The sequence below is a fragment of the Poromitra crassiceps genome (assembly GCF_964638095.1).
Source record: "Poromitra crassiceps genome assembly, chromosome: 19".
In the NCBI taxonomy this organism is placed as follows: Eukaryota; Metazoa; Chordata; class Actinopteri; order Beryciformes; family Melamphaidae; genus Poromitra; species Poromitra crassiceps.
Window position 1 is genome coordinate 28,882,295 of NC_139646.1, and position 26,159 is coordinate 28,908,453.

At 45.0% G+C, this 26,159-nt stretch overlaps 1 protein-coding gene across 4 annotated transcripts in view; it reads right to left on the reverse strand.

Moving 5' to 3' along the window:
• Positions 1–221: 221 nt before the first annotated feature.
• Positions 222–26,159, reverse strand: part of galnt7 (UDP-N-acetyl-alpha-D-galactosamine: polypeptide N-acetylgalactosaminyltransferase 7) — a 41,487-nt gene continuing 15,549 nt past the window's right edge. Inside the window, exons 4-16 of one of the 4 annotated variants that reach the window (XR_014553529.1) lie at positions 22,879–23,045; positions 21,681–21,811; positions 20,427–20,506; positions 16,634–16,816; positions 13,741–13,858; positions 13,437–13,559; positions 12,393–12,508; positions 11,035–11,137; positions 10,298–10,396; positions 7,447–7,575; positions 4,049–4,079; positions 2,566–2,725; positions 222–1,642 (exon numbers count right to left, since the gene is read on the reverse strand). Coding sequence is in view for 3 of the 4 variants with exons in the window: in XM_083655397.1 (XP_083511523.1) it covers positions 2,619–2,725; positions 4,049–4,079; positions 7,447–7,575; positions 10,298–10,396; positions 11,035–11,137; positions 12,393–12,508; positions 13,437–13,559; positions 13,741–13,858; positions 16,634–16,816; positions 17,048–17,230; positions 20,427–20,506; positions 21,681–21,811; positions 22,879–23,045 (1,570 nt within the window). In the remaining variant the exon portion in view is untranslated. Of the gene's footprint in view, positions 2,726–4,048; positions 4,080–7,446; positions 7,576–10,297; positions 10,397–11,034; positions 11,138–12,392; positions 12,509–13,436; positions 13,560–13,740; positions 13,859–16,633; positions 16,817–17,047; positions 17,231–20,426; positions 20,507–21,680; positions 21,812–22,878; positions 23,046–26,159 lie in introns of all 4 variants that reach the window. The other 3 variants (XM_083655397.1, XM_083655396.1, XM_083655398.1) reach the window with 3 other exon arrangements.

The window sequence follows — 26,159 nt, forward strand, 5'->3', positions numbered from 1 at the left end:
GGGTTCGAACCCGGGACCTTCTTGCTGTGAGGCAACAGTGACAGCACTGAGCCACCGTGCTGTTGTGCTTTCCTATATAGCCTGCTGCTTGCCCCTCAGAATGAGCACATGGTCTCGCCCCGGTCGCCATCTTGACGTGACGTTAACTGAAAACAACCTATAACTGTAGAAAAGAGAGGACACAGCCAAAGTAGTAAAAAGCAGGCGTTTTATTTCCTGGGTCACCCACTATTCAGCCCATATAATTAAATCTCTGCTATAACTTAGATATTTACATCATTCAAGGCCCTTCACAAAATGCTCATAATCGTCTTTAGAAAGAAATCTATTTACATTGTACAAAACATTGCATACATGATCATCCACACACCAAATTGCATTCCCTGGCAAAAAACACCACAGTCACATGTTCTTCATTTGTTGCCCCGCCCCCTTAATCTTGATTCAGATTCACACATCTTGCTGGTATCACCCCCCCCCAAAAAAAACAACAACAAAACATTGAGGAAATTCATACAAATAATTGTTTTGTTTGTCCTCATCATGCTGTCAGACGGTCCGTCAGTTAATGTCACACAGTCAGTGAATGATGTCCCACAGTCAGTTGGTCAGCTACTGAATGAGTTCATAAGACTGTCAGTCAGTAAGGCAGGCAGTTCACCTGTCCTTGTGCTCTCAACAGTCAGCTTTTAGTTTCTCTACATCTCACTCTTAAGATGACCACCTCAAAGACGACCATAAACACCATCTCACTCTCAACATGTACAGTATGCTATAGAAGTCAATGGAACCCTATAGAAGACAAAGGCCACTAAAGAAACAGGGACAATCTTAACGCTTTTACAATTGTGCATTTCTTAGGGAAACCAACTCTGTTTTAGTTTGTTGTTGTTTTTGCCTTCATTAGACAGATGCCAGGGAAGATGGCAGAGCTGGTGTGGGCTGACATGTGACAAACGCAGGAGGTCACACAGCTACCAGGACGCTCCAGGAAAAGAAGGCTTTGACCACAGGATGACAGAAGGAGTGCTTCATTGAGCCTCTCCTGGAGGTTCATCCTCACAAGTGAAGTGAGTCACGTTTCATGACTTTTCTCAGGCAGGCCTTTGTCACAGTGTGGTGAAAGAAATTCTGCTTTGGCATTTCCATGAAACCAAAAATCGGCTGCCCTGTTAGCTTTGTTAGCATTCACCATGCCATCCAATGTGTCACAAGCTAGATTGTTAGCTTCACGCTAGTGCTGACCATTCATTTTAATAAGGGGGACTAACAACATTGGTGTGTAGATGACTGAATAGGAACGAGCGGGGAGTGTCTGCTAGCATTACGCTATTGCCAGTCTTTTGGTCGGGGTGTCGTGAGGCGTCTCTTTGACTTTGTCACACTACAAGAGGTTCCCGACAAAAATCACCACCATGTTGGCCAGTGCACAGTTGGCAGTATTTCTTTCCCCAGGATGGCTAAGGCATGTCCCGCCCCACTGTGCCTCTGATTGGCTTACCATGATATTTTACCCTAACCAATCGCCCTAACCCTTATGATTAAACCAAACCAATCATCACTCCTCAAGCCTAAACCCAACCTCTTCATGCCTACCCAACCCAATCAGAGGGAGAGTAGGGCGGGACATACCTTTGCCGTCCTGGGGAGAGAGAAAAAGATCTGCGTACAGTTGTATGTAAATGTAGCCTGATCTGTTGAACACATGAATGAATCCTCCACCAATAAAAGGACTCTGATAAATGAGCTAATCGGATTGGCTAAGAGTTGATTGAAGAGTCTCACTCATAGCATGACTGTTAAATAGCTAGTCTTTGTCTTTGTGATCGATAAACTAAAGCCATAACTCAAACTAATTTGTTTAGAAAAGAACCAAGAGACCAAAAGAACCAATGGAGAGATGCCATGTAAACACAACCACCATCAAGGACGGGGAGAGAGAGAGAGAGGGGGAGGGAGAGAGGGACAGAGAGAGAGAGACAGCCAGCCAGTGAGAGAAAGAGAGAGAGAGAGAGAGAGAGAGAGAGAGCCAGCCAGTGAGAGAGTCTTTCCAGTTCAGTGGTTGTCCAACTGGTGGCTGTCAGGGGGCGGTAGCTTCAGCCTCCATTCCACACGGCTGTCGTGGCCTCTGGAGTGTGTATGTGCCTACTACACATTCTGTCTATATGCACAAAGGTTTGGCCGATATGGGTTTTTGAAGGCCAACATTGATCTTTTTGGAGTGAAGCTGTCAATAGCCTATATTATATGTGCCAATATTCAATTATATCTTTACATTTCATTATTTTCCAAATTCCAAAGATTTCCAAGTATTCAGTGTGTTTCCCTCATGGCCTGTGTAACAGTGTGAGACCAGGAGACCAGGAGACACAATGCAACAGTTGCAGGTGGGTCAGCAGCTCCTTTTGGCAGTGAGGCAGCGTTCACACTTCACTTGACCATCAGTGGATAAAAAGCCAATATCAGCCTTATATTTTGGCAAACCCATTCATCGGCCTTCCCCTGGTAAGGATGCATCTGTGTGTGTGTGTGTGTGTGTGTGTGTGTGTGTGTGTATCTTCATACAGTCACTCTGTGCATCTCTGAGTGGTTGTCTCTGTGTGGGAGTTTGCCAGTCTTCACACGGCCACGATGTTGTTCATCTCCCACTTCTGAGTGGTTTTACTGGTGTCACAGTCTGATATAAACACTTTGTGGAGCAGGTCAGAGCGGTCCAGACATTTACCTGTTAAAACACACATCACCATGGTTACAACTACTGCCACTAAGCACTGTTACCATGGTTACAACTACTGCCACTAAGCACTGTTACCATGGTTACAACTACTGCCACTAAGCACTGTCACCATGACTAAACTGTGGCTCAGGAGGTAGAGCGGGTCCTCCACTAATAATCAGAAGGTCGGTGGTTCGATCCCCGGCTCCTCCAGTCCGCATGTCGAAGTGTTGCTCCCGATGGCTGTGCCAGCACCCTGCGTGGCAGCTGGCCGCCCTCGGTGTGTGAATGGGTGAATGTAGGCACATAAATGGATAAAAGCGCTATATAAATGCAGCCCATCTACCATTTAAACTACTGCCACTAGCATTGCTTCAACTACAACTCTTACTACCGCACCACTAAACAGAAGAGTGATGCACAAATACATCGATTGGATTTTTCTATTGTTGCCTACAATTGACTTTTCCTAAGCCCCTCCCACTTTTTGCTTCCTTTGTTAACTTTCCCCTTTCCTGTTATAGAGCTGAACAGTCACGTGCCCCGGAAGTGACTTTCCCATTCATTTTCTCTATAGACATTTCGAAAAATTCTTATACGAGTTTTAAGGCTGGAACCAAGCCAACCCGTGACCTACTGAATCACTGAACTTTATACTGACCATCAAATATTTCAGCTGGAGCAAAAAGCAAAAATAACAGCAGGGGGAAAAAGTATAATTTTCTATTTTTGAGAAATCACAGTTTAAGTTGTTCTTTTTCAACCTTTATAATGGCAGCCTATTTACTCTAGCTGACTTTACAGGCCGTCGTTATAAAAGCTGGGGGAGAAGCATAATGTAAACTGCCATTTCTCAAAAAGTACTCAAAGTTTGAATGGAGTTTCTCTCTTACAGTATGAAGGATTGGGTAGAGTTCAAAGAGGGCATGGTTTGAACAGTAACCAGAGAATTAACTTTACACCAGTAGTTTAAAATAATACATGTACCTGTAAATGTCTCATAGTTGCTTAGTAATTACTTACAAAAATAATGGCAGATATTATTCGGTTGTCAATATAACTTGAAGGCTGCACTGCCCTGAAAATAATTAAATCAATTCCGAATTTTTCTACGTCCCAATTTTCTAGCTGTATTACCAAACATTCATCATGAAGTAACACCATCGACTGCTTATAGTTTGAAGGGCTATACACAAAACATGCATTTAGCTAATAAACTCGGTTTTCGGGGGGGAAAAATCTTTGAATAATTTTAAAATTTAAATCAATGCTTTCAATGTCTTTGAGTTAGCAGTAAATCAATCAGTCTGTGAGAAAAAAAGAAACCATTACCTGTTGGCACATGAGTGAATCGATGGAGATCCTGGATGATAGAGGGAGAGACAGAGGGGGAGAGACAGGGAGGGAGAGACAGGGGGGGAGAGACAGAGGGAGAGAGACAGAGGGGGAGAGACAGAGGGGGAGAGACAGGGGGGAGAGACAAGGAGGGAGAGACAGAGGGGGAGAGACAAGGAGGGAGAGACAGAGGGGGAGAGACAGGGAGGGAGAGACAGAGGGGGAGAGACAAGGAGGGAGAGACAGAGGGGGAGAGACAGAGGGGGAGAGACAGGGAGGGAGAGACAGAGGGGGAGAGACAAGGAGGGAGAGACAGGGAGGGAGAGACAGAGGGGGAGAGACAAGGAGGGAGAGACAGAGGGGGAGAGACAGAGGGGGAGAGACAAGGAGGGAGAGACAGAGGGGGAGAGACAGGGAGGGAGAGACAGAGGGGGAAAAGAGAGGTATATATTATTTAATATTATTTATATCATATTTAATATTTTCAATATTTGCTGGTGACAAAAGCGCTGCACCATCCAAAGAAGTGTGTAAAACAGAGACTGACCGACACAAATACATCTTCTCAAGCTCCATTAACATCACAGACACCTTAACCTACAGTATCATCTCAACTTGTGAATAATATCTGTGCTTATGAGTTGATGTGAATATGTCACCAAATCAGATTGGATTGAATGAAACCTGGATTTAAATGCAGGTGTCTAAAAGTGCAACAGCAGCACAGGATGAAAGTACAGAACAGGCAGAAGAAGAAGACAGTCAAACCTAAAAGCTCAACAGATACGAAGAAGAATGAAAAATACAATCAATAAAAGAGTCCATGTGCACGATTGTGTAAAGTGCAAAGTTCATGGTTAACTCATTGAGTGCCATGGACGTCTTTCGACGTCCAATTAAATAGTGACGTAGAGTGCCACGGACGTCTTTCGACGTCCAATGCGTTTTTTGACGGTGGGACGTCGATCAAAGCCTTCCGCATTTCCTGTACAACTATTGTAGCTATTGGAGGTCTATAACCTATTTTACAGAACCCTTAGGTGGCGACAGTGCTCTCCAGATTACAGAAATGTCAGGAATACACAGCCTGAAATAGCCGTGATCAAAGTGAACCCGCTCATGCTGCAGCCCAGAGCCATGTAGATTGTTCTGGCTGCAACTGACGGGGGCTGCGAACACAGTCAATCCGCGCACACAACTGAGCCCTTCTGCCTCTGTCTGTCTGTCAGCATAGTTTCTCCACACGATTAGCCGCTAGAAAAGCAGCAGCCGACAATGAAAAGCCAAACCTTTTACTGCAGTCCGCGTGTGGCTTCTCCATGTTGCGCTGCCTGGGAGGCGGCGCACCAAAAGCACTCCGAAAATAGACGCTGCGTGCGTGAGGCTGTGTGTTACTAGTGTGGGGAGGAGTTTTCAGCTGGGGGGGTTGGGGCACGCAGGGCAGGACACAACTACACCACATCACTACATCAGAAAATATTACCTAGAGTCAGTGAATGTGCTTGAAATGCTGCATTTCACAAAAGGCTGAATATCTCAGCTTATAATTTGAAATGCCTGAAAACGCTGAAAACAACCTATCTTCTCCGGCTCATAACTAAAGAACGGAAAATGGTATCAATAAACTTTTTTTTGCTGATGATACAATAGAGTCTCCTTGTTCTTTTTGCGTGTTCTGTGTTTACATAGTAATATCACACAATATTCTGTGGGCCTCGAGAAATCACTGAAAACGCTCTGAAAACTCTGGCACTGGGAGCGTCCGTCAGAGTCCTGCGCGGGTCTGATTTTCAAGACCCGGTTCCGCCCGGCCCCGCGACGTGCAGTACCGACCCCGCTCCGCGAACCCGCACATATGATCAATCAGTACCGCAACCCACCCCGCCCCGCAGACATGAGACCCGCCCCCCGACCCGGAACCGCATATATATAATAACCGTTAATCTGCAGTGCAAACATTTTGTAGTGAACCAAACGAAACTGCCACCGTTTCACACGAGAGGCGAACAGCAGTCTTTCTGGCCGAGACTCGTCAGCTGATGTACGTTAATTAGCTTTTAGCAGCTGCTAGCTCACTAACCAGCTGGATAGCTCTGCTATCAGACACACAGACAGTTACAGCAAGCAAAGTGACTTACCAGCTATTTCCAATATGTCCGGTATAATCCATACTGCCTTTATGATCGCTGTTGGAGGAACGTAAATCCACGTTGGGATGAGACCTCTCTACTTTCACGCTATCCATCCATGACATGTTCTTGCCTGTTGCTATGAAAACAGCCAGTGTGTATGTTTGACTGGAAGCTAACGTTAGCCTACTATACTATCTGTCAGACTCGTATTGTCTCCAATCAATCACCTTGACCGCAGCTGAGTTTTGAATGTTTTGTGCAGTCCATATAGCGTCACACATTGCACAGTATGCGCATACTTGAAACGATGCCGGTTATGTAAACAAACTGCGAAAACGTGCATCAGAAACTTTTCTCCTGTTCGAGTCAGACCAGCTGCCAGACACCCCCCCTGCCAGACACACCCCCTGCCTCCATTTGAGTGCAACAGAAAAACATACATGGCTCATACGTTGTCGTTGTTCCACCCGCCGCCCGTCCGCATTTATTAATTTTTACCCGCCGCCCGACCCACCAATTTACAGAAGTGTATTTTTTACCCGCCCCCCTCGTTTTTTTGCGGGTACCCGGCGGGGCCCCGCGGAACCCCGACCCGGTGCAGGACTCTGGCGTCCGTTCTCCAAAAGTGGCTGGCACTCAATGAGTTAAGTATATCTGATAATATTAGTATTCCACACTGCACCGATGGGAAATCATATGGTTTTCCTTTTCTGCATTTTCTGTCTTCTTTTTATTATTCATTCTTTTTTCAATATTTTATTTTACTTTTTCAGAACATAAAAAACAAAACAAGAACAGGTAGAAAGAAAAGAAAAAAAATACATACATTCAACATTACAATGCTATATAATGGTGCTTGCTACCAGTCATAGAAAATGTGCTTACAAAAAAACATAAAAAATAAATACTGTGCAAGGGATAAAAAAAAGGGTCAATTACGGTACCGCTTTTAGCCTGATCAAAATAGGTCAGGAACGGGTCCCAAATAACAAAAAATTTACTCAAAGAATTGGTCCTCTGGAACCTGAGTCTCTCCATACATATAACTGTGACCATGTCTGTCAGCCACAGCCGAAAAGAAGGTGGAGAGGAGGACTTCCATTCCTTCAGAATTTGTTTCTTGGCAACCATCATCCCCTGTGTCAGAGATTGCTGCACGGCCGTTGGTTCTTTTTATTATTAATAAATAAACTTCTGTGTCTGTCTGTGTCGGTGTGTGTGCGTGTGTGTGTCTGTGTGTGTGTGTGTGTGTGTGTCTCTTACCTTAAAGTATTTCCATTCAGTGTTCTGGTTGAGGTCACAGTGGGTAATGATGACGGCTGAGTTATCAGCTCCCCTGGTCAGACACTGGTCATACTGCATCAACTGGTTGGCTTCGTTAATACGAAACAACTAGGCACACAAATACACACACACACACAGTCCACATTAAACCACACCACATTCATATTTAACTCATATTATATATATATATATATATATATATATATATATATATATATATATATATATATATATACGTATATATATATACATACATACATACATACATACATACATATATATACAGTATATATACTGTATATATATAATATATACGGTATATATATATACCGTAATTCTTCCAATAAGCGCCTCTACTCTAACTGTCTTCTTTTTACCGCCTGGGGTCCAAATTGATTTAGCATAATAAGCGCCTGACTCATTTTCCCGCCGGGGTGTTTATTAGAATAAATACGGTTTGTTTGTACTGTATGTTTTTGTGTTGACTAAATTCAGTCACTTACGGTAATGACGTTGTTTTGGAGGAAGTCAGGCGGAAGTTTCTCCTCCTGTCAGACAGTTTTATATTTTATTTATACATGCTGTAACCGACATGTTTCAAGTATGCATACCGCATTGTTTAATGCTAAGGATTCCTGTAGGCAACGTGCTGGAGACGCTCTCTAACCGAGAGCGGTGGGCAACTTACGCTAACGTAGCGTAATGTTAACTTGTGCCTTGTAAAAGTGCATTTCTCTCAGCGGAACAGTGATCATAAATGCAGTATGGATTATACCCATTATACTGGACATGTATTGGAAACTTGGCGTCTACCTACCGGTATTTGGTAAGTGCTTGTTTTGTCTAGTGTTGCAGTGCTGTTTGTTTGGTTGGCGTTAGCTTGGTAGCTACGTTAGCATGCCTTCTATGTTGCTTTGCTGGGAGAGTTTGGCAAGCGAGACTAATGACGTTGCTATTGCTATTATTTTCAATGAAACACAAACAGCTGCATGTGTGAGCGGTAGGCTAATGTTTCAAATATGGTATGGCTGTTTGGCAGAGGGAGAAGAGGAGAGCAATGAACTGATACCGTAACCTAGTTGGATGATGATGAAGATGAAGGCTATTGTTTTCGTTCATTCCAGTCCGTTGTACAATACTAGGCATGTTCAAAACTGCCTGTACCTACCCTCTTGTGTGTACTAAGTACTATCTCACTGGTTTAAACTGCCTGTACCTACCCTCTTGTGTGTACTAAGTACTATCTCACTGGTTTAAATAAGCAATTTGATACTTTCCGTTTTTGCTGAGCAGGCATTTCTGTTCAAAAAATAATAATCGCCTGGCTCAATTATGTGAAAATAGAAATAACCGCCTGCCTCTAATTGCCGCCTGTCTTCCTTTTACCGCCCGGGGTCCAAGTTGATTTAGCATAATAAGCGCCCGGGCTCTTATTGGCAGAATTACGGTATTGTGGAGTCTCGGTAACATACTGCTTGACAGGTGAGAGCGGGAGGACAACCAGCCACCACAGTGACGTCAGAGCCGGGGATTCCCGACAGAAACGGTGTCTAGGCCGCGTCATCGACAACAGGTACTTCCCCAATTTCATGTTGAATCAGTGGGACCGCTGACAGCCGGGCACGCTTAGGAGCAGAGCGCACGGCTGGAGCGGATCCCCCAATTAAGGGCCATAGAAAACCAGACACCGCTCTGAACCTCACTGTGTGGCCGGTTCTCCTCCAGAAGGAAGCTCCTTGCTGTCGGGCGGTAAGTACATTTCCCGATCCTCTCCCTAAACATTCGCATGTGATGATATTGCTGTTACCTGACCCAGACTCTCTCCTCTCATTCCCAGGCAAGATATTGGAGCAATTAAAAGCGAGGAACTGAGGCCGGGCTACGTGGTGGGGAGAACACCCATACGGAGCCGCAGGCTAACCCTGGCCGAATAAGTTATATTTCCCGGATTTCCCCGAGAAGGGATGAACTTTCTTTTGTTGCTTGAATAAAACAACGCATATTGCGTTTAAAACCTGTTTTTGACTACTGGCTTGAATCAGAGTTCCCACAGTATACATACATACATATATATATACCGTAAATTCCGGACTATAAGCCGCACCTGCAAAGTTGACTGTTTTTTACATATATAAGCCGCACCGGACTATAAGCCGCGGGTTTTTTAATGTTTTTTTTTTTTTTTTTTTTTTTTTTTGTTATAATGTTTAATTACCATATGTAAGGGTTCATGCACAGAGGGGATTGTCGGGAAAGAGATGGCTGTTTGAGGAAGCTCCCATTTATTAACATTTCAACAAAACAACATAACACAACACCACCTGTGTTTTTTTTTACAGTGCACACAGTGTCCGCGGTGTGGTGAAAAGAGGGCAAGAGAGGAAATTAAAACAGAAGTGGATTTATAGTTAGAAAGAGTGCTAAAAAAGAGATTTTTTTTTTTTTTTGGAAAAAATCCATAGATAAGCCGCACCGTTATATAAGCCGCAGGGGCCAAAAAAGGCCAAAAAACGGGAAAAAAGCCGCGGCTTATAGTCCGGAATTTACGGTACTCATCAGTCAGTATAAATGGGAGCTGGGGCTCTGTCTGTCCCACTGATGACATCATCAGTGATGTCATAAATGTTAGGATCCTTCATTGGCAGGATGGCTCTTCTACTCTGTTCCTACAGGGGGCAGGCAAGAGCCAAGAGTCGCTGGCTAGGAAAAACCATGGAGGGACCCATCCTGCCGAGGAAGGAGCCTTAACATTGAGAAAAGCAGAGTGAGTGTGTCTGTGTGTGTCTGTGTGTGTGTGTGTGTCTGTGTGTGTGTGTGTGTGTGTGTTTACCTGGTTGCCTCCCATCCTGTGGCAGGGCCCTATCTCCACGTTGCCTCCATTGGTGTGTCCCATACTGTCAATACAGTAACTGGTCTCATAGCCCCGGATCTAGAAACACACACACACACACACACACAGACACACAGACAGACAGACAGACACACACACACACACACACACACAGACACACACCGTCACTGCATGGTGGTGTTGTTGCCTAGATGGTATTTTGTCTGTGGAGATGATGTGCCATAAAAAAAATGTGCCACGATTTGGCTCAGTGGATGTGTTGATATGCAGAGTGGGCGTGGCTCAGTGGATGTGTTGATATGCAGAGTGGGCGTGGCTCAGTGAATGTGTTGATATGCAGAGTGGGCGTGGCCTCAGTGAATGTGTTGATATGCAGAGTGGGCGTGGCTCAGTGAATGTGTTGATATGCAGGGGGGGCGTGGCTCAGTGAATGTGTTGATATGCAGAGTGGGCGTGGCATCGACTAAATATAAGTTTGAAAAATATGATTGACGTGTGAATCAATCACACAAATAAATGGCTCTCGGTGTGTAAAGAGCTTTAAGATGTGACACAATATGGTTAAAGTAGCATTCTAAACATATGAAGCATAACAGCAGGGTGTGTGTGTGTGTGCGTGTCTGCGTGTGTGTGTGTGTGTGTGTGCGTGTCTGCGTCTGCGTGTGTGTGTCTGCGTGTGTGTGTGTGTGTGTGTGTGTGTGTGTGTGTGAACCTACCTCCCCCCACTCTACATTCTTAGGAGGCAGAGGATAGTGGACTGGAATGTCGTAGGCAATTTCTTCCATGAACCATTTGAAGCTCTTACATCGATGTTCCTCCCTGATGAATAATTCAGACAACAATTAATTAATCAAATTAATGAATCAACCAACAAGGTCAAAAGTCACTTGAGTTCAGGGAACACGCCAACATTTTGGGAGATTGGCCTATTTGACATCTTCCCAAGATAAGATGATTGATTGATGACATTATAAGGCTACGTTCACACATCCATCCTTAGTGCTTGAATCTAACCTGATGCTCACATCTGATTTTTGTGTGTGGCTGTTCACACAGACTTTTTAAAAGTGGCCCATATCAGACTCCAGTGTGAACAGATCACGGACATGAAGTGACCCGCATGCGCAGGAGAACAACAATAACGTCACACTGTTCTACGTAAACCCGGAAGAAGACAGCAGTAAACATGGCGGTAGCTGACAATGTTGTTTCATCTGTTGTTTACAGTTTAATTTACAAGTTATTGTGCAGTGGAAGCCAGCGAATACGGGAGCAGATGATAGCGAGGAGGAGAAAGAGATCCAAAATTTTAATAATGGCTTTCTGTGGAGCAATAGCTGCTACTTCTTGCTAATACTTATAAGGTCTAAAACCTCACTGTCCCTCCACTGATTAGCTCCCTCACAGCTGTCCTCCATGTTTGTAATCACAATCTACCTGCTTGGTCCTCCCTCCTCCTGCCAGCACAGAATAGTGACGAATGTCGCTCTGGAATGGCGTAAAAGTCACATTGAAGCATTAAGTCAGATATGGGCCAGATGTCTGTTCACACCGGAGTCACATTCCAAAACATCAGATTCGAATCTGATGTTTTTCCACATTTGAAAGTAGCCCAGGTCATCTTTAAAAAAGTCACTTTCAATGTGACTTGTACTGTTCACACAGTCATGAAAAAGACTGACCTGAGTCACTTAGGGGGGGAAAGATTAGATTCAAGCACTAAGGATGCTGTGTGAACGTAGCCTTATTGACTCATTTACACAGTACAAGTACAGGTTCATTAGTACAAGATTCAGTAATAGAATCAAAAGGATAAAAACACAAAAAAGCCCGAGGGCTTATTTCCATTGTGGTCCTTAAAAGTGAGATGAGATAGATAAGATCAGAGTCAGATAAGATACTGTCAAACTTTTCATGCACATATCTGCGACCCACTCAAACAACAAGAATAACATTCTGAAATGTACAGTTATGACTGAGTGCAGTCAAAGTGTGTGTGTGCGTGTGTGTGTGCGTGTGTGTGTGCGTGTGTGTGTGTGTGCGTGTGTGTGTAGTTTGTTTAGCGTTGAGATACCTGAAGCGTTTGAGCTGGCTGATGTCTCCATAAGCTAACGTCAGAGTTTCAGGACGACTGGCGTAGAAGTAATCCTTATAGTCATCCCACCACACCTCCACCACACGCACATAGTTCTACACTCACACACACACACACACACACACACACACACACACACACACACACACACACACACACACAAAAGATCAGATCTGGTGGAGTCCGTGTGCGCCAACATGATGGATGTGATGCAATTTGATGACATATTCATTGCAGATTTGATCAATATGACACTGGTTGCTCAGAATAACATGGAGCTAATATTATTATATTATCATTTTTCTGAACCATGATATGTACGGTTACTGGATGGTTGCGTTCTATATTGTGATATACTGTACTGAATTATGATACATGGTTGGGGACAGTAGGGACGGTAGGGACAGTGGGGACGGTGTTCCACCACAAGTCTGTATGATATCATCCTTGTTAGGCCCCCGCCTAACAAGGATTAAAATACCAAGTAGATCCATGGTATTTTAATTCTTTTAAGATAATGTTTTTTTTAGAGAGAGAAACCGGACGAGGAGGGATTTTTTCGAACATCTCTCGAGAAAATGAACGGGGAAGAACTGGAGCTGTGAAAGTGGGTGGTCACTGTTCAGCTCTATTTGGTATGGAAACGTCAAAGGTGTGTGTGAGAGTGTGTGAGTGACAGAGAGAGTGTGTGTGGTGTGTGTGAGAGTGTGTGAGTGACAGAGAGAGTGTGTTGTGTGTGTGTGTGTGTGTGTGTGACAGAGAGAGTGTGTGTGGTGTGTGTGTGAGAGTGTGTGAGTGACAGAGAGAGAGTGTGTGTGTGTGTGTGTGACAGAGAGAGTGTGTGTGGTGTGTGTGAGTGACAGAGAGAGTGTGTGTGGTGTGTGTGTGAGAGTGTGTGTGTGTGTGTGTGTGTGTGTGTGTGTGTGTGTGAGAGTGTGTGAGTGACAGAGAGAGTGTGTGTGGTGTGTGTGTGTGAGAGTGTGTGAGTGACAGAGAGAGTGTGTGAGAGTGTGTGTTTGATACCTTCAGGGTAGGTGATGAGCCGACATGAGCAGGTGGGGGGTTGCCCTGCCATCCCTGCAGGCGGTAGATATGGCCGACACGGGAACATGGCACAAACAGCAGCTTGCCACCACATTGCCAGATCTACACACACACGCACGCACGCACGCACACACACACACACACACACACACACACACACACACACACACACACACACACGACAGAATTAGAATATAAATGACACATTTGATTCAAAGGACATTGAAACTTATTTTTCCACACACATTGTAGCCATTTGTACGTGTGAAAGTAGTTTTCCTACCTTGTATGATATTTCAAAATTCTCTCCTCCCCATATCTGCAGTCCAGGGTCATACAGGCCCAGCTCAAAGAAGAAGTCTCTCTCTATAGCAAACAGACCACCTGCCATGGCTGGAGACCTACAGGCAGACACACACTTCAGACCCTTTCAGACCTTTCAGACATGCCCTGGACCTCTGGACTTATCTAGAGGTGTACGAGCCGGGTCTGAGACAAGCTGCTGCCCTAGTATTAGGGGTGTCAAAAATAATCGATTATAAGATGCATCGCGATGCGGACGTGCACGATTTTGCATCGATTCACAAATGTCAAAAATCGATTATTAAATTATTATTATTATTTATTTATTTTAATAATCAAATAAAATATCATGGAAGTACATGCAGTTGTTTATTTTAATTATGGATCATAATACAATGCAATTCCAAATGCACTTTTATTTTAAAAGTAGCCACACAGTGAGAAAAAAGAAAGTGAGAAAAAATAAATCATGTATTGTGGAAAAAAGTGGTGCATCGATTTAAGATGCATCGAGATGCATCGAGATGCATCGATAATCGTACTCGAATCGAATCGTAGCCCTCTGAATCGTAATCGAATCGAATCGTGAGGCCAGTGAAGATTCACAGCCCTACCTAGTATCAGGGGCGAGTCGGTCCCCCTCCCCTCCAGAGCTCCGTGACTATAGCGGAGCTCAGCGAGGGGGAGGAGGCGTGTATTTCTCAGTACAGCCAACCGGAGTTCTCAGTGTCGGTGGAGACATTCCTGCATGTGCACCAGAGACTTCCGGCGAGTGAGCCGGCTAACTTCCCATTAGCCTTCTGCTAACTTCCGGTTAGCCTTCTGCTAACTTCCGGTTAGCCTTCTGCTAACTTCCCATTAGCCTTCTGCTAACTTCCGGTTAGCCTTCTGCTAACTTCCCATTAGCCTTCTGCTAACTTCCGGTTAGCCTTCTGCTAACTTCCAGTTAGCCTTCTGCTAACTGGAATGTGGATCAACTAATCCACCCTCCTGTGTGCAACAAATACACCTTTGTAATATTTGTATCCTTGAGTGCCTCATATCAGTTCACTATTTTATTTTCCGTTTTACAAAGATCTCTTCTAGGCCTTCCAAATGTTATCGGACCGAATGGATCAAATTCTAATAGTGAAATGAGTCATTTCACAGGGCTGTGTGACGCTCAGAATGATTGATATACTGTTTTACAGCCATAGCTAGGCTACGGCTAGCTACAGCTAGCCTATGACAAATGCTGCATTCACATGCTCCTGACGCGTGATTTCTATTCGCACATAGGATAAGCAATAACCACGCCCTGTGGCGCCGGGATTGGCCAGGAGCATTGAAGCTTGGGACTAAAGCACCTGGGGTTTTTCATCTTTTAAAATAAAGATGTTTAAAAAACTATAAACTACTACTAAAAAACAATTATTATGCTTATTATTATTATTACTATGCTAAGGAAGGTAGGTGACCATAATTCATTTCAATGTCCGCTCTCAATGTCCGCTCTCGAAATCGCTGTCCGTTCTCAAGAGCTATTCAGTTGGTTCATGAAATCGCTGGGCTGCGTGCCCTCCAGTGTTGCCCCTGGCCAATCCCGGCGCCACAGGGCGTGGTTATTGCTTATCCTATGTGGGGTTAGAAATCACACGCTCCTGACGGTCCTATTTCCAGAGTTGGGGAAGTTGTTCTTGAGCTTTGAAATGGTCATGTGGAAACAACATGGAGGCTACATGTGTTGTATTGTGTTGCTCAGAGCGTTGGAACACGTTGAAGCGGTTTCCAACTCCAACAACCAAGAGCAAAGCAAACGGTCGGGAACTCATTTTTCAGACGGCACATGAATTTTGCGCCTGTACGCTCACTACCCAGAAGCGCCACAAGGTGGAGACAAAGGCCCTGCACTAATAAAGTTATGAGCTGTAATAGCAAGAAAGGTACAGAACATTGACAAACAGTGATGGAGAAACGCGGAGAGAAAAACATGGAGAAGTATGAGTGAGAGCGAGACAGGATGACAGAATGGAGGAGACAGAGTTTGAGGGAGGAGGGAGGGGTGAGGGGTGAGGGGTGAGGGGTCAGGGGTGAGGGGTGAGGGGTGAGGGGTCAGGGGTGAGGGGTGAGGGGTGAGGGGTCAGGGGTGAGGGGTGAGGGGGTGAGGGGTCAGGGGTGAGGGGTGAGGGGTCAGGGGTGAGGGGTGCCCCAGTTCGAACCCAGGCCACAGCAGAAGCTCCCCAGTAGACCAGTGAAACTCTCCAACACCAACGCCCCACCTGTCCCACTGCTTTTTGGAGTAGGGCTATAATAGCTATGTTATATCATCATAACATTCCCAGGTCCCTGTCCTGCCATTCATTATAGAGGTGAAGAAGTTAGTAGAATGAGTGAATCCATAAATTAGCCTAATTACATGTTTGTGATTGTGAAAAAAACACCAGGAGACAGAATGAGACTAGAAGGCAGAAGAGAGTGAATATTAAACAAACACAGCCTGCAACACCTGTGTGTGTGTGTGTGTGTGTGTGTGTGTGTGAGAGAGAGAATGTGTGTGTGTGTGTGTGTGTGTGTGTGTGTGTGTGTGTGAGAGAGAATGTGTGTGTGTGTGTGTGTGTGTGAGAATGTGTGTGTGTGTGTGTGTGTGTGTGTGTGTGTGTGTGTGTGTGTGTGGAGGGGAACTGACTCTTAGAGGAAGGAGTTAGCCAGCAGACAGGACAGTGTTAAGTTACCCACCATCTCAAAGGACCGGCTGATATTGGGAACACTGGCTACTAAATACTTTACAGGCCTACTGTTTGCCTTTCAAGGTGAGTTTGTTTTCTCTCTCTCTCTCTCTTAATATCTCTGTTTATTCTAAGATTAGTCAGGGGGGGTGCGCTGGTTTTCTGTACCTATACGGCTCAGTCCTAGTTTGTCTGAGTTTTTTCTCCCTGTCTCCCAGAGGAACCCTCTTCCAGAGCATGCTCCAGTCCCAGGCTCCTGTAGCCAAGCCGTCCTGGTCTCCTCCGCCCTGAGGCTCGATGGAGTAAGTCTGGCCGTGGATGGAGTCGATCAGAGGCACCGTAGACACCGTTCTGATAGAGTGGAGGGGGAGTGGAGACAGAGACAGACAGAGACACAGAGGGGTACATGCAGACAGGACACATGGGGGGGTAGGTGGGGTTGGGGCACAAAACAGGACACAGACACAGATATGTATGGAAGAGACAAATAAAGACACGGGGCGGGGACAGAGCGAGACACGGGCGGAGAAAGTAAAGGGTGGAGATGGAGACACAAACACAAGAAGGCGGTTAGCATGCTACCGGTAGGGCTGGGTGGTGTGCTCTCTCTGGGCCTTCTCTGTGCTGCTCAGAGGGACCCTCTTCCAGAGCAGACTCCAGTCCCAGGCTCCTCGAGCCAGGCCGTCCTCATCCCCGCCCTGCTGGGCCTCCACACTGTACTCATTACCGTCTATATAGTCTATCAGTGGCACTGTGCACACTGTCCTACACACACACACACACACACACACACACACACACACACACACACACACACACACACACACACAAAACTTTGGTCTATATTATTACCATATGTTAATGCAGTGGTTCACAACCTTTTTCTGGCTTGTGAGCGACCCCACTTTGAAAATCTAGGGAGCCCAGACATTCAAATTCCAGTACATGGGTATCGGTGACATCATCAGTGATATCAAATGTAACAGGTGTGTGTACAGTATGTAACAGGTGTGTGTACAGTGTGTAACAGGTGTGTGTACAGTGTGTAACAGGTGTGTGTACAGTGTGTAACAGGTGTGTGTACAGTGTGTAACAGGTGTGTGTACAGTATGTAACAGGTGTGTGTACAGTGTGTAACAGGTGTGTGTACAGTATGTAACAGGTGTGTGTACAGTATGTAACAGGTGTGTGTACAGTGTGTAACAGGTGTGTGTACAGTGTGTAACAGGTGTGTGTACAGTGTGTAACAGGTGTGTGTACAGTATGTAACAGGTGTGTGTACAGTGTGTAACAGGTGTGTGTACAGTATGTAACAGGTGTGTGTACAGTGTGTAACAGGTGTGTGTACAGTGTGTAACAGGTGTGTGTACAGTGTGTAACAGGTGTGTGTACAGTGTGTAACAGGTGTGTGTACAGTGTGTAACAGGTGTGTGTACAGTATGTAACAGGTGTGTGTACAGTATGTAACAGGTGTGTGTACAGTGTGTAACAGGTGTGTGTACAGTGTGTAACAGGTGTGTGTACAGTATGTAACAGGTGTGTGTACAGTGTGTAACAGGTGTGTGTACAGTATGTAACAGGTGTGTGTACAGTGTGTAACAGGTGTGTGTACAGTGTGTAACAGGTGTGTGTACAGTGTGTAACAGGTGTGTGTACAGTGTGTAACAGGTGTGTGTACAGTGTGTAACAGGTGTGTGTACAGTATGTAACAGGTGTGTGTACAGTATGTAACAGGTGTGTGTACAGTGTGTAACAGGTGTGTGTACAGTGTGTAACAGGTGTGTGTACAGTGTGTAACAGGTGTGTGTACAGTGTGTAACAGGTGTGTGTACAGTGTGTAACAGGTGTGTGTACAGTATGTAACAGGTGTGTGTACAGTGTGTAACAGGTGTGTGTACAGTGTGTAACAGGTGTGTGTACAGTGTGTAACAGGTGTGTGTACAGTGTGTAACAGGTGTGTGTACAGTGTGTAACAGGTGTGTGTACAGTGTGTAACAGGTGTGTGTACAGTGTGTAACAGGTGTGTGTACAGTATGTAACAGGTGTGTGTACAGTGTGTAACAGGTGTGTGTACAGTATGTAACAGGTGTGTGTACAGTGTGTAACAGGTGTGTGTACAGTGTGTAACAGGTGTGTGTACAGTATGTAACAGGTGTGTGTACAGTGTGTAACAGGTGTGTGTACAGTGTGTAACAGGTGTGTGTACAGTATGTAACAGGTGTGTGTACAGTGTGTAACAGGTGTGTGTACAGTATGTAACAGGTGTGTGTACAGTGTGTAACAGGTGTGTGTACAGTGTGTAACAGGTGTGTGTACAGTATGTAACAGGTGTGTGTACAGTATGTAACAGGTGTGTGTACAGTGTGTAACAGGTGTGTGTACAGTATGTAACAGGTGTGTGTACAGTATGTAACAGGTGTGTGTACAGTGTGTAACAGGTGTGTGTACAGTATGTAACAGGTGTGTGTACAGTGTGTAACAGGTGTGTGTACAGTGTGTAACAGGTGTGTGTACAGTGTGTAACAGGTGTGTGTACAGTGTGTAACAGGTGTGTGTACAGTATGTAGCCGAGGAACCACATGGTAGTAGGAAATTATTGCATAAACATTCAAGGTGAAACAATATTTTTGCCTGTAACTAGGGGTGTGTACAGTGTGTAACAGGTGTGTGTACAGTATGTAACTAACCCTGTAAGTAGGGGTGTCACGGTACACAAAGGTCACGGTACACAAAGGTCACGGTACACAAAGGTCACGGTTCGGTACGTACCTCGGTTTTGGGGTCACGGTTTGGTACGATTACGGTACAACGGGGGAAAAAAGCAACAAATCCCAAATTCTGTTTTTTTCCCTTTGAATTTTCCTGAATTCTGCTTTTTACGCTAATTTTACCATCAGAAATAGTGTCTAATAAGTGGGAATGAATAAATGTCCACTATTTAATAAGATCTAGGCAATCCACACAAAAAGGTTTTACTCTAGAGCAGTGATTTTCAAAGTGTGGGGTGCGCCTCCCTCTCAGATGTCTGTATTCCAGCTGTTTGACAGGGCAAAGGCATTTCCCCCCACTTTAAATCTTTATTGTACACAAGTTTGTAAACAGAGCGTATGTGTGGAGTAGCCTAATACTCCCACCAACCCCTCCCCCTGTTGTATTTGTTTTATGTAGCATTTGCTATTGATGTGTTTGATTTAAGCACTAATTTGGAATCCTATCTAAAAGCGGCCACTAGGCGGCAGTATTTCTATGGTCAACGTCAAAATACCTACATGTTCAGTAGAAGAATAAAACGGCAGAAGAAGAACAACGTTAAGATTGACAGCAAGCCTGTTACTAGCCTGTTAGCCTACTAGCCTTTTGTTTACCATAATGATTACGTTCGGTCATCTAATGGATTATTGGAACATGACAAGGAGTCATCCCCTCTTCCTCACCACATCTTGCTTGTCATCACACGTGATGTAAGTTGCTTGTTTACAAGTTAACAGCTTTGTCAGTGTTATGTAATGTTTAGCCACTTCTTCTGTGGCGTTTAATTCAATTCAATTCAATGGCGTTCAAACAGCGTTTAGGTACTTCTGGATTTGACGTATTCGTCACGTACCGTGAAACGACGTACCGTGATGCCCGTACCGTGAACTCACAGTACGAATACATGTACCGTGACACCCCTACCTGTAACACGCTCCTCCTGTAACACACTCCTCCTAAGACATGAAGAATATCAAGTGTATGAAGGAAAGAAGAGTCCACAGCTGCCAGGAAGGCTGGAAAGGAACATGAGGAGTGAATGAACTGGAAACCAGTCAGTGAAACAAGCTCTGCTGGCCCAGAGTCAACCTCCATCTCTGTGGACCAAACCCATACACAAGTGCTATTGTGTGTGTGTGTGTGTGTGTGTGTGTGTGTGTGTGTGTGTGTGTGTGTGTGGGGGGGGGGGGGGGGTGTGTGTGTGTGTTACCTGTCTTGTGAAATAGGAGCGACCAGTGGAGCATACCAGTTGATTCCAACCTCACAATGGGCATCCAGGTAGATCAGCACCTAGACACACACACACACACACACACACACGCTCTTTCATGTCCTGACAATGTGATGGAGTCAGTTGGTCTGAACATTAGAACTATGTGACATTATGCTCGGCTCCCACACTTCAGGGATGCACAGACACCACTGTGTTCAGACCAACTACAAGTAAGTACTTACATGACACAACATTCCACTTGCTGATACTAAGTACTGATGAGTACATTGCATTAATTACATTACATGCATTTAAGGGTTGACCAATACCTGTTATTTTTTTGCTTTTAAAGTCGAGGTGAACCCGTTCATCACGTGCATCCGAGTCCGTTTCAGACTGAAAACAAATTGAGAGGCGGACCATATACGGTGTCGATGATTTGATTTGACAATTCTGTCGACTGGCTTTGGCATCGGCCAATCCTGGCGTGTTCCACCCCCAAATCGAGTGGGATTCAGCGTGTTGTCGTGCTACGCCAGTGGGATCCGCGGAGTACCAGGCAGCCAGGCTGCTTCGTGCGGAGCGAGCGGACAATCCGATGCATGGGTGCTGCCCGCCCGCCTGGAATCTCCGAGAGACGACCCCTGACAGCCAGGGAGGCTGTCAGGCTCGGAGGCGCGCGCCATTATCGTTATAAATGTAAATAATATTCCTGGAATGCGTGTTTTAACGAGCCAGTTACATTTCTTTGCATTCTTAGAGATTATAGTATTTGTTTTTTGTTCATGTTTCATACAATTGGCCAAGTTAGTAGTTATGGGATAGGAATTCTGCCAGATGACAGGCACTAGGCACCATTTTCTACTTCATTTGGAAGAGAAAATTATCCTGAAATGAAGATTTGATTGACAGCTGCATGTCGTGATATGATTGGTTGATATGGGGTAGAAATTTGATAGTACTGGGTGACGTCAGCAAACTGTACATTACTGTTATCAATGAAATCTTGAAAAATGAACTTTTGATGTGAAAAAGTGTGAAAAACTAAAGAAATTAGATTTTTGTGATTTGTTTGCATACATTATTAAATAGGTGCAGTGCATACCCAGGTATTTGACCTAAATGAAAAGAAAAGTCATTTTTGGGTTCAGCTCGACTTTAAAGCCCCTGTGTTGATGAGTCATGTGACCTGCTCTATTGATTAGTCACACTGTTGGCCTCTGCAGAAGCAGAACAACAGTGATGTTCTACCTGTCCTTTAGTGGCCTTCTTGGCTCCTATACTCCTGGCTTGGATCAGACCTTCTCTCTTTTCATTTCTGTAAAGGTTGACCAGGCCGTTCCACTGCTTCAGGTACTCCTCCAACCGCTCCTTCAAATGGACTACACACGCACACACACACGCACACACACACACACACACACACACACGCACACACACACACGCACGCACGAGCAAAGGAAGACATTCACAATAGGATATTTGTGTGTTACACCAAATGTACACCAGATGCGTTCCGGCTGCGTTGCGGATCCGGTAACACTGCCGGATCGACACTCGCCCATGTTAATAGATGGGCGATACATGCATTGCGCTACAGACAAATTACGCACCTGTTCTATTTTTGTCAGATTTTTGTCAGAAAATACAATTAATCGTGCAGCTCTACCGGTACACTGCATACAGACACTAAAGCTGTGTTCACACTGAGATATTTATTTTTCAACTATGTGTTTCAACCCTTTGGAATCGCTCTGTTGCTGTGTTTAAATCGCTCGTCAACAGGCACACAATTTGACGGACATCTGGGGGCTACAACGTTACGCAATGTCATGATGTTTGTCCACTACGAGCCACCGTAGTTGTTTACAAGCTAAGCCTATCAGCGTGCTCCTAACGCAAGCTCTATACCAGTAGTACAGACTTCACTTCATGTTAGCTATCAGCCTGTCAATCAGCTGTCAATGCAGTTTGTTGCCACACAATAAACCAAGCCAGTGTGATCCTTGACTCACTCTCACACGGCAGCCAATCAGCGTTGAACAGCGAGCGACTGATGGCAGCGAAATTTCGCTCGAGTTGGGATATTTCATCTCGGGCGACGAGCGAATTTTCGCCCTATCGCTCTGTCTCTGTCGCTCGGACGCCCAGCGATTTTTCTCCCGGGCGAATATACGCGCAATCGCTCGTTTGCATTGACTTTGTATGTAAACTCGATGCCAGCGAAAAACTTTAATAGGTCGGTGTGAACGCAGCTTTAGACGAATTCCTTGTATGCAACTTGCATATTGTGGCAATAAAAGTGATTCTGATGCTAGATTTGTTTTTAGTACTCGAGTACCCATTCATAATTCCAGCCATTAAAGAGAATATTGTAATGAGTTAAAACGTATTCCTCATGGAGACACCGGTGTGTCACAGCATGTCGTGTCCTGTCCATCCATCCCACCTTTGTTGCTGAAGTCATCGATCATGACGACCTCGGCCAGGTATCTCCTCGGCGTCCTCTTGATCACGCTGTGTATGGTCCTCATCAGTGTAGACCAGCCCTCGTTATGGAAGACGATGATCACGCTGGAGGTCAGCAGTCTGTCGTCGTAATGCCAGTATTTACATCTAGAGAGGACAAGAAGATAGCAGAGATAGAAGAGATGAGTCCTGTCCCTCCTGCAGGTTCCCTGTCTCCACCTTCCATCGCAGCTCCTCATGGGGGGCGCTCCCCCTGCAGTCACTTTTCTACCTGTGTAACAGAGCATGTTGAGCGGAGCGGAGCGGTGATAATTACCGCTCCTCGCTCCCAGAGCGGTCCTTTCCACCCGCTCCAGCGCTCAAGACCGCTCCGCTCCAGACCGCACAGTGTTTTAATTTGCGTTTAAACGCCTGGGCAATGGGCGTTGTTCACTACAAATAACATGAGCTCAGCAGAGTCGGCTGCATGTTCGTTTCTCTTCCTTCTCGTCTCGCAGCAGCTGGCAAGAAAATAGTGGGCGTGCACATGAAGTAAGCCAAGTCTTATTGGAGCGGACATCACAGTGCATCACAGTAGAGGCTGTCACTCATCCAAATCACGTTAAATCTGCGAGGGATATACTGTATATAGCACCTGGATTACATATATGTTTCACATAGGGTTGTGTTTTGATTTCTATGTTTTATTTTGTCCAATATTGAAATGTTCTACAATTGCATGTTGTGCTAACATAAACATTATTTCTATCTACCACTTAGCCTATTTAGGCTGATTTGGTTGGTATTTCTTGTCGAAATGTATTAGCCTCAATGCATGCTGGGAGATTTCACATGTGGCTCAATTAGCCACACACCGATGCATTCTGTTTCGAACATGTTGTGATCGAAACTGGAGCGGACTGAGCGGTACTGAGCGGGTGATCGGTGCCGCTCCAACTTTCGTCTTATTGGAGCGGTACCGCTCTGCTCCCCGCTAAAGCCAAAATCCCCCCGCTCCGCTCCACGCTCCGCTCCACGCTCCGCTCCACTCACATGCTCTGCTGTGTAAGTAACATTCACTTAGCCTACAAAGGCTGAAACAGATATATTTTTCGGAGAGCGTCTCCATTTATTTAACTCCACTCAACAACACATGCAAGGTTCTGTCAACAGTCTTGTGCTCCAATTATCTCACAAAAAAATAATCATGTTGGCGTTTTAATTTTACACAATATAAAATATTGGTGTAGAAAAAGAAAATGCGCTGCACTTTCAATTTGAAATGTAGGCCTATATGTAACATGGAAACTGTTCTATTCACCTTATTCACCACGCCCACTTTTTCTCTCTTCCGCGTTCAACGCAAACGTATTTGTTCTTCCGGTTCAGTGCTAGTTGCCTTCTGTGGCTAATATTAGCCACTAGTTAGTTATGTTATATGGCAGTAAAATGTCACTGAATGACCAAATTGATATAACTGTTAACCATTTCGAGTAACACTGTTTCCATACGGATCACCAGCGTTAGTTTGTTGTTTATAACATGTTTCTATCTCGGATGCATTATTTCGAATCGCACATAGGTTACGCCAAACCACACATAGGTTACGCCTCGAATCGCACGCAACCTATGTGGGTTTCAGGACGCAACAGCCTCGACTCCACTAACGTCATCTTAACACGTTCACTGCCATTGACGAGATATCTCGGCTTACAGAATCCAACGGTTCACTGCCAATGACGAGTTATCTCGGCTTAAATTTTTTTTTTTTTTTTTTGACGGTGGGACGTGGATCAACGCTCCCCACGTCTCCTATAAAAATATTGGAGTCAGCGAACGTGTACAACCCATTCCACGGACCCACTAAGTGGCGACAGTGCTCTCCACACTAGGAAAAGCAGAGCCAAAACTGTAGGGTAACGCGCGAGGAAACCATTCTCTACTGTAAAATGGATTGGCGAAAACGCTTTCACTTTCGCGCATTATCGCGCTGGGAGCTGGCGGTGGGGGATTCCAAAAATAGACTGGGTGGAAAACACACTTTGAAACACGCAGCATAAAGCCTAGAATCGCACAAAGCTTCATCAAAGCTCTCAAACCCAAGAAACAAGTGAGCCCTATCCACACTCGCTGCCAGGGAGGGAGGCTGCTCAAACTCGCAGCAGCAGCAGCAGCAGCAGAACACTCGCTTGTGACGAACGCTGCTGAAAGCCACCAGACACGCCCACGGAGGGAGGAGTTTGAAGGAGAGGGCGTTCAGAACTATTTTGTTTAGATGTCTGATCTCTCACTGATGCCAAAAATAAATGGTTAAAGTGACTGTTCTGCCTGTTTGATTGAATTTCACAAAACTGCGATTATCGCAGCTTTCACTCTCAGACGCTGAAACCATGCTGTACTCAACGGCTAATATCTACATAACTACTAACTCTACAAACTAACTCTTTTAGACAGAGAAAGCACACATTCTATTAGTACTTTTGTGAACTTTGTGTTCACAAAGTCCAAGCAGAAAATAATCCTCGGCTCTTGTAAAATGAGCCAGAATCCTCAAAAAAAACCTCTGGCAGAACCTACCTACAGTAAAAAAAAAAAGGCTGGCAGTGAATGTGTTAAGAGCACGATATTCCTGGAATGCAAGTTTAACTAAACAGTTACATGTCCTCTGCATTCTACATAAAATTAAGATATTACGGGTTGTTTTATTTTGTATGTTACATACGTATTGGCCAAGATATGTTAGTTTATGGGGGAGTAATTTTGCCACTTTAGGAGCGAAGTGTGCGCGGCCATTTTGCCTGCGGGGTTTTTGGCAAGTCAAAACGGAAATACTATTACGAAATGACGTAATGCGGAAGCGTCCATGTGTGGGCAAAGAATAAGGTGAATACTCGACTGCTATAGCTGCTAAAAAAAAAAAAACATTGTAGAAAATGCTCCATAATGGCCCACCATCAGGCCTGTTCTTGGGGCAATTGACGCCCACGAACCAAGGCGCCAATGACGCAATGATGATGTCACCGCCGTGACATCATCGATGATGATGTCAGAGTTCACCTCGTGAGGTCATCGGTGATGTCAGAGTTTCCCCTGTGAGGTCACCAGCGATGTCAGACGGTCTAGGCTGACTGTGATGGCAGACGTGACTTTATGAGGTCACCAATGATGTCATACCTCCCCGGACGTTATGACATCACCAACGATGTCATACCTCGAATGTGGGGGGGTTATATAAAGGTGTTGTTCTGTATTGATATGTATGTTCCCTTTCTGCAACCTGTA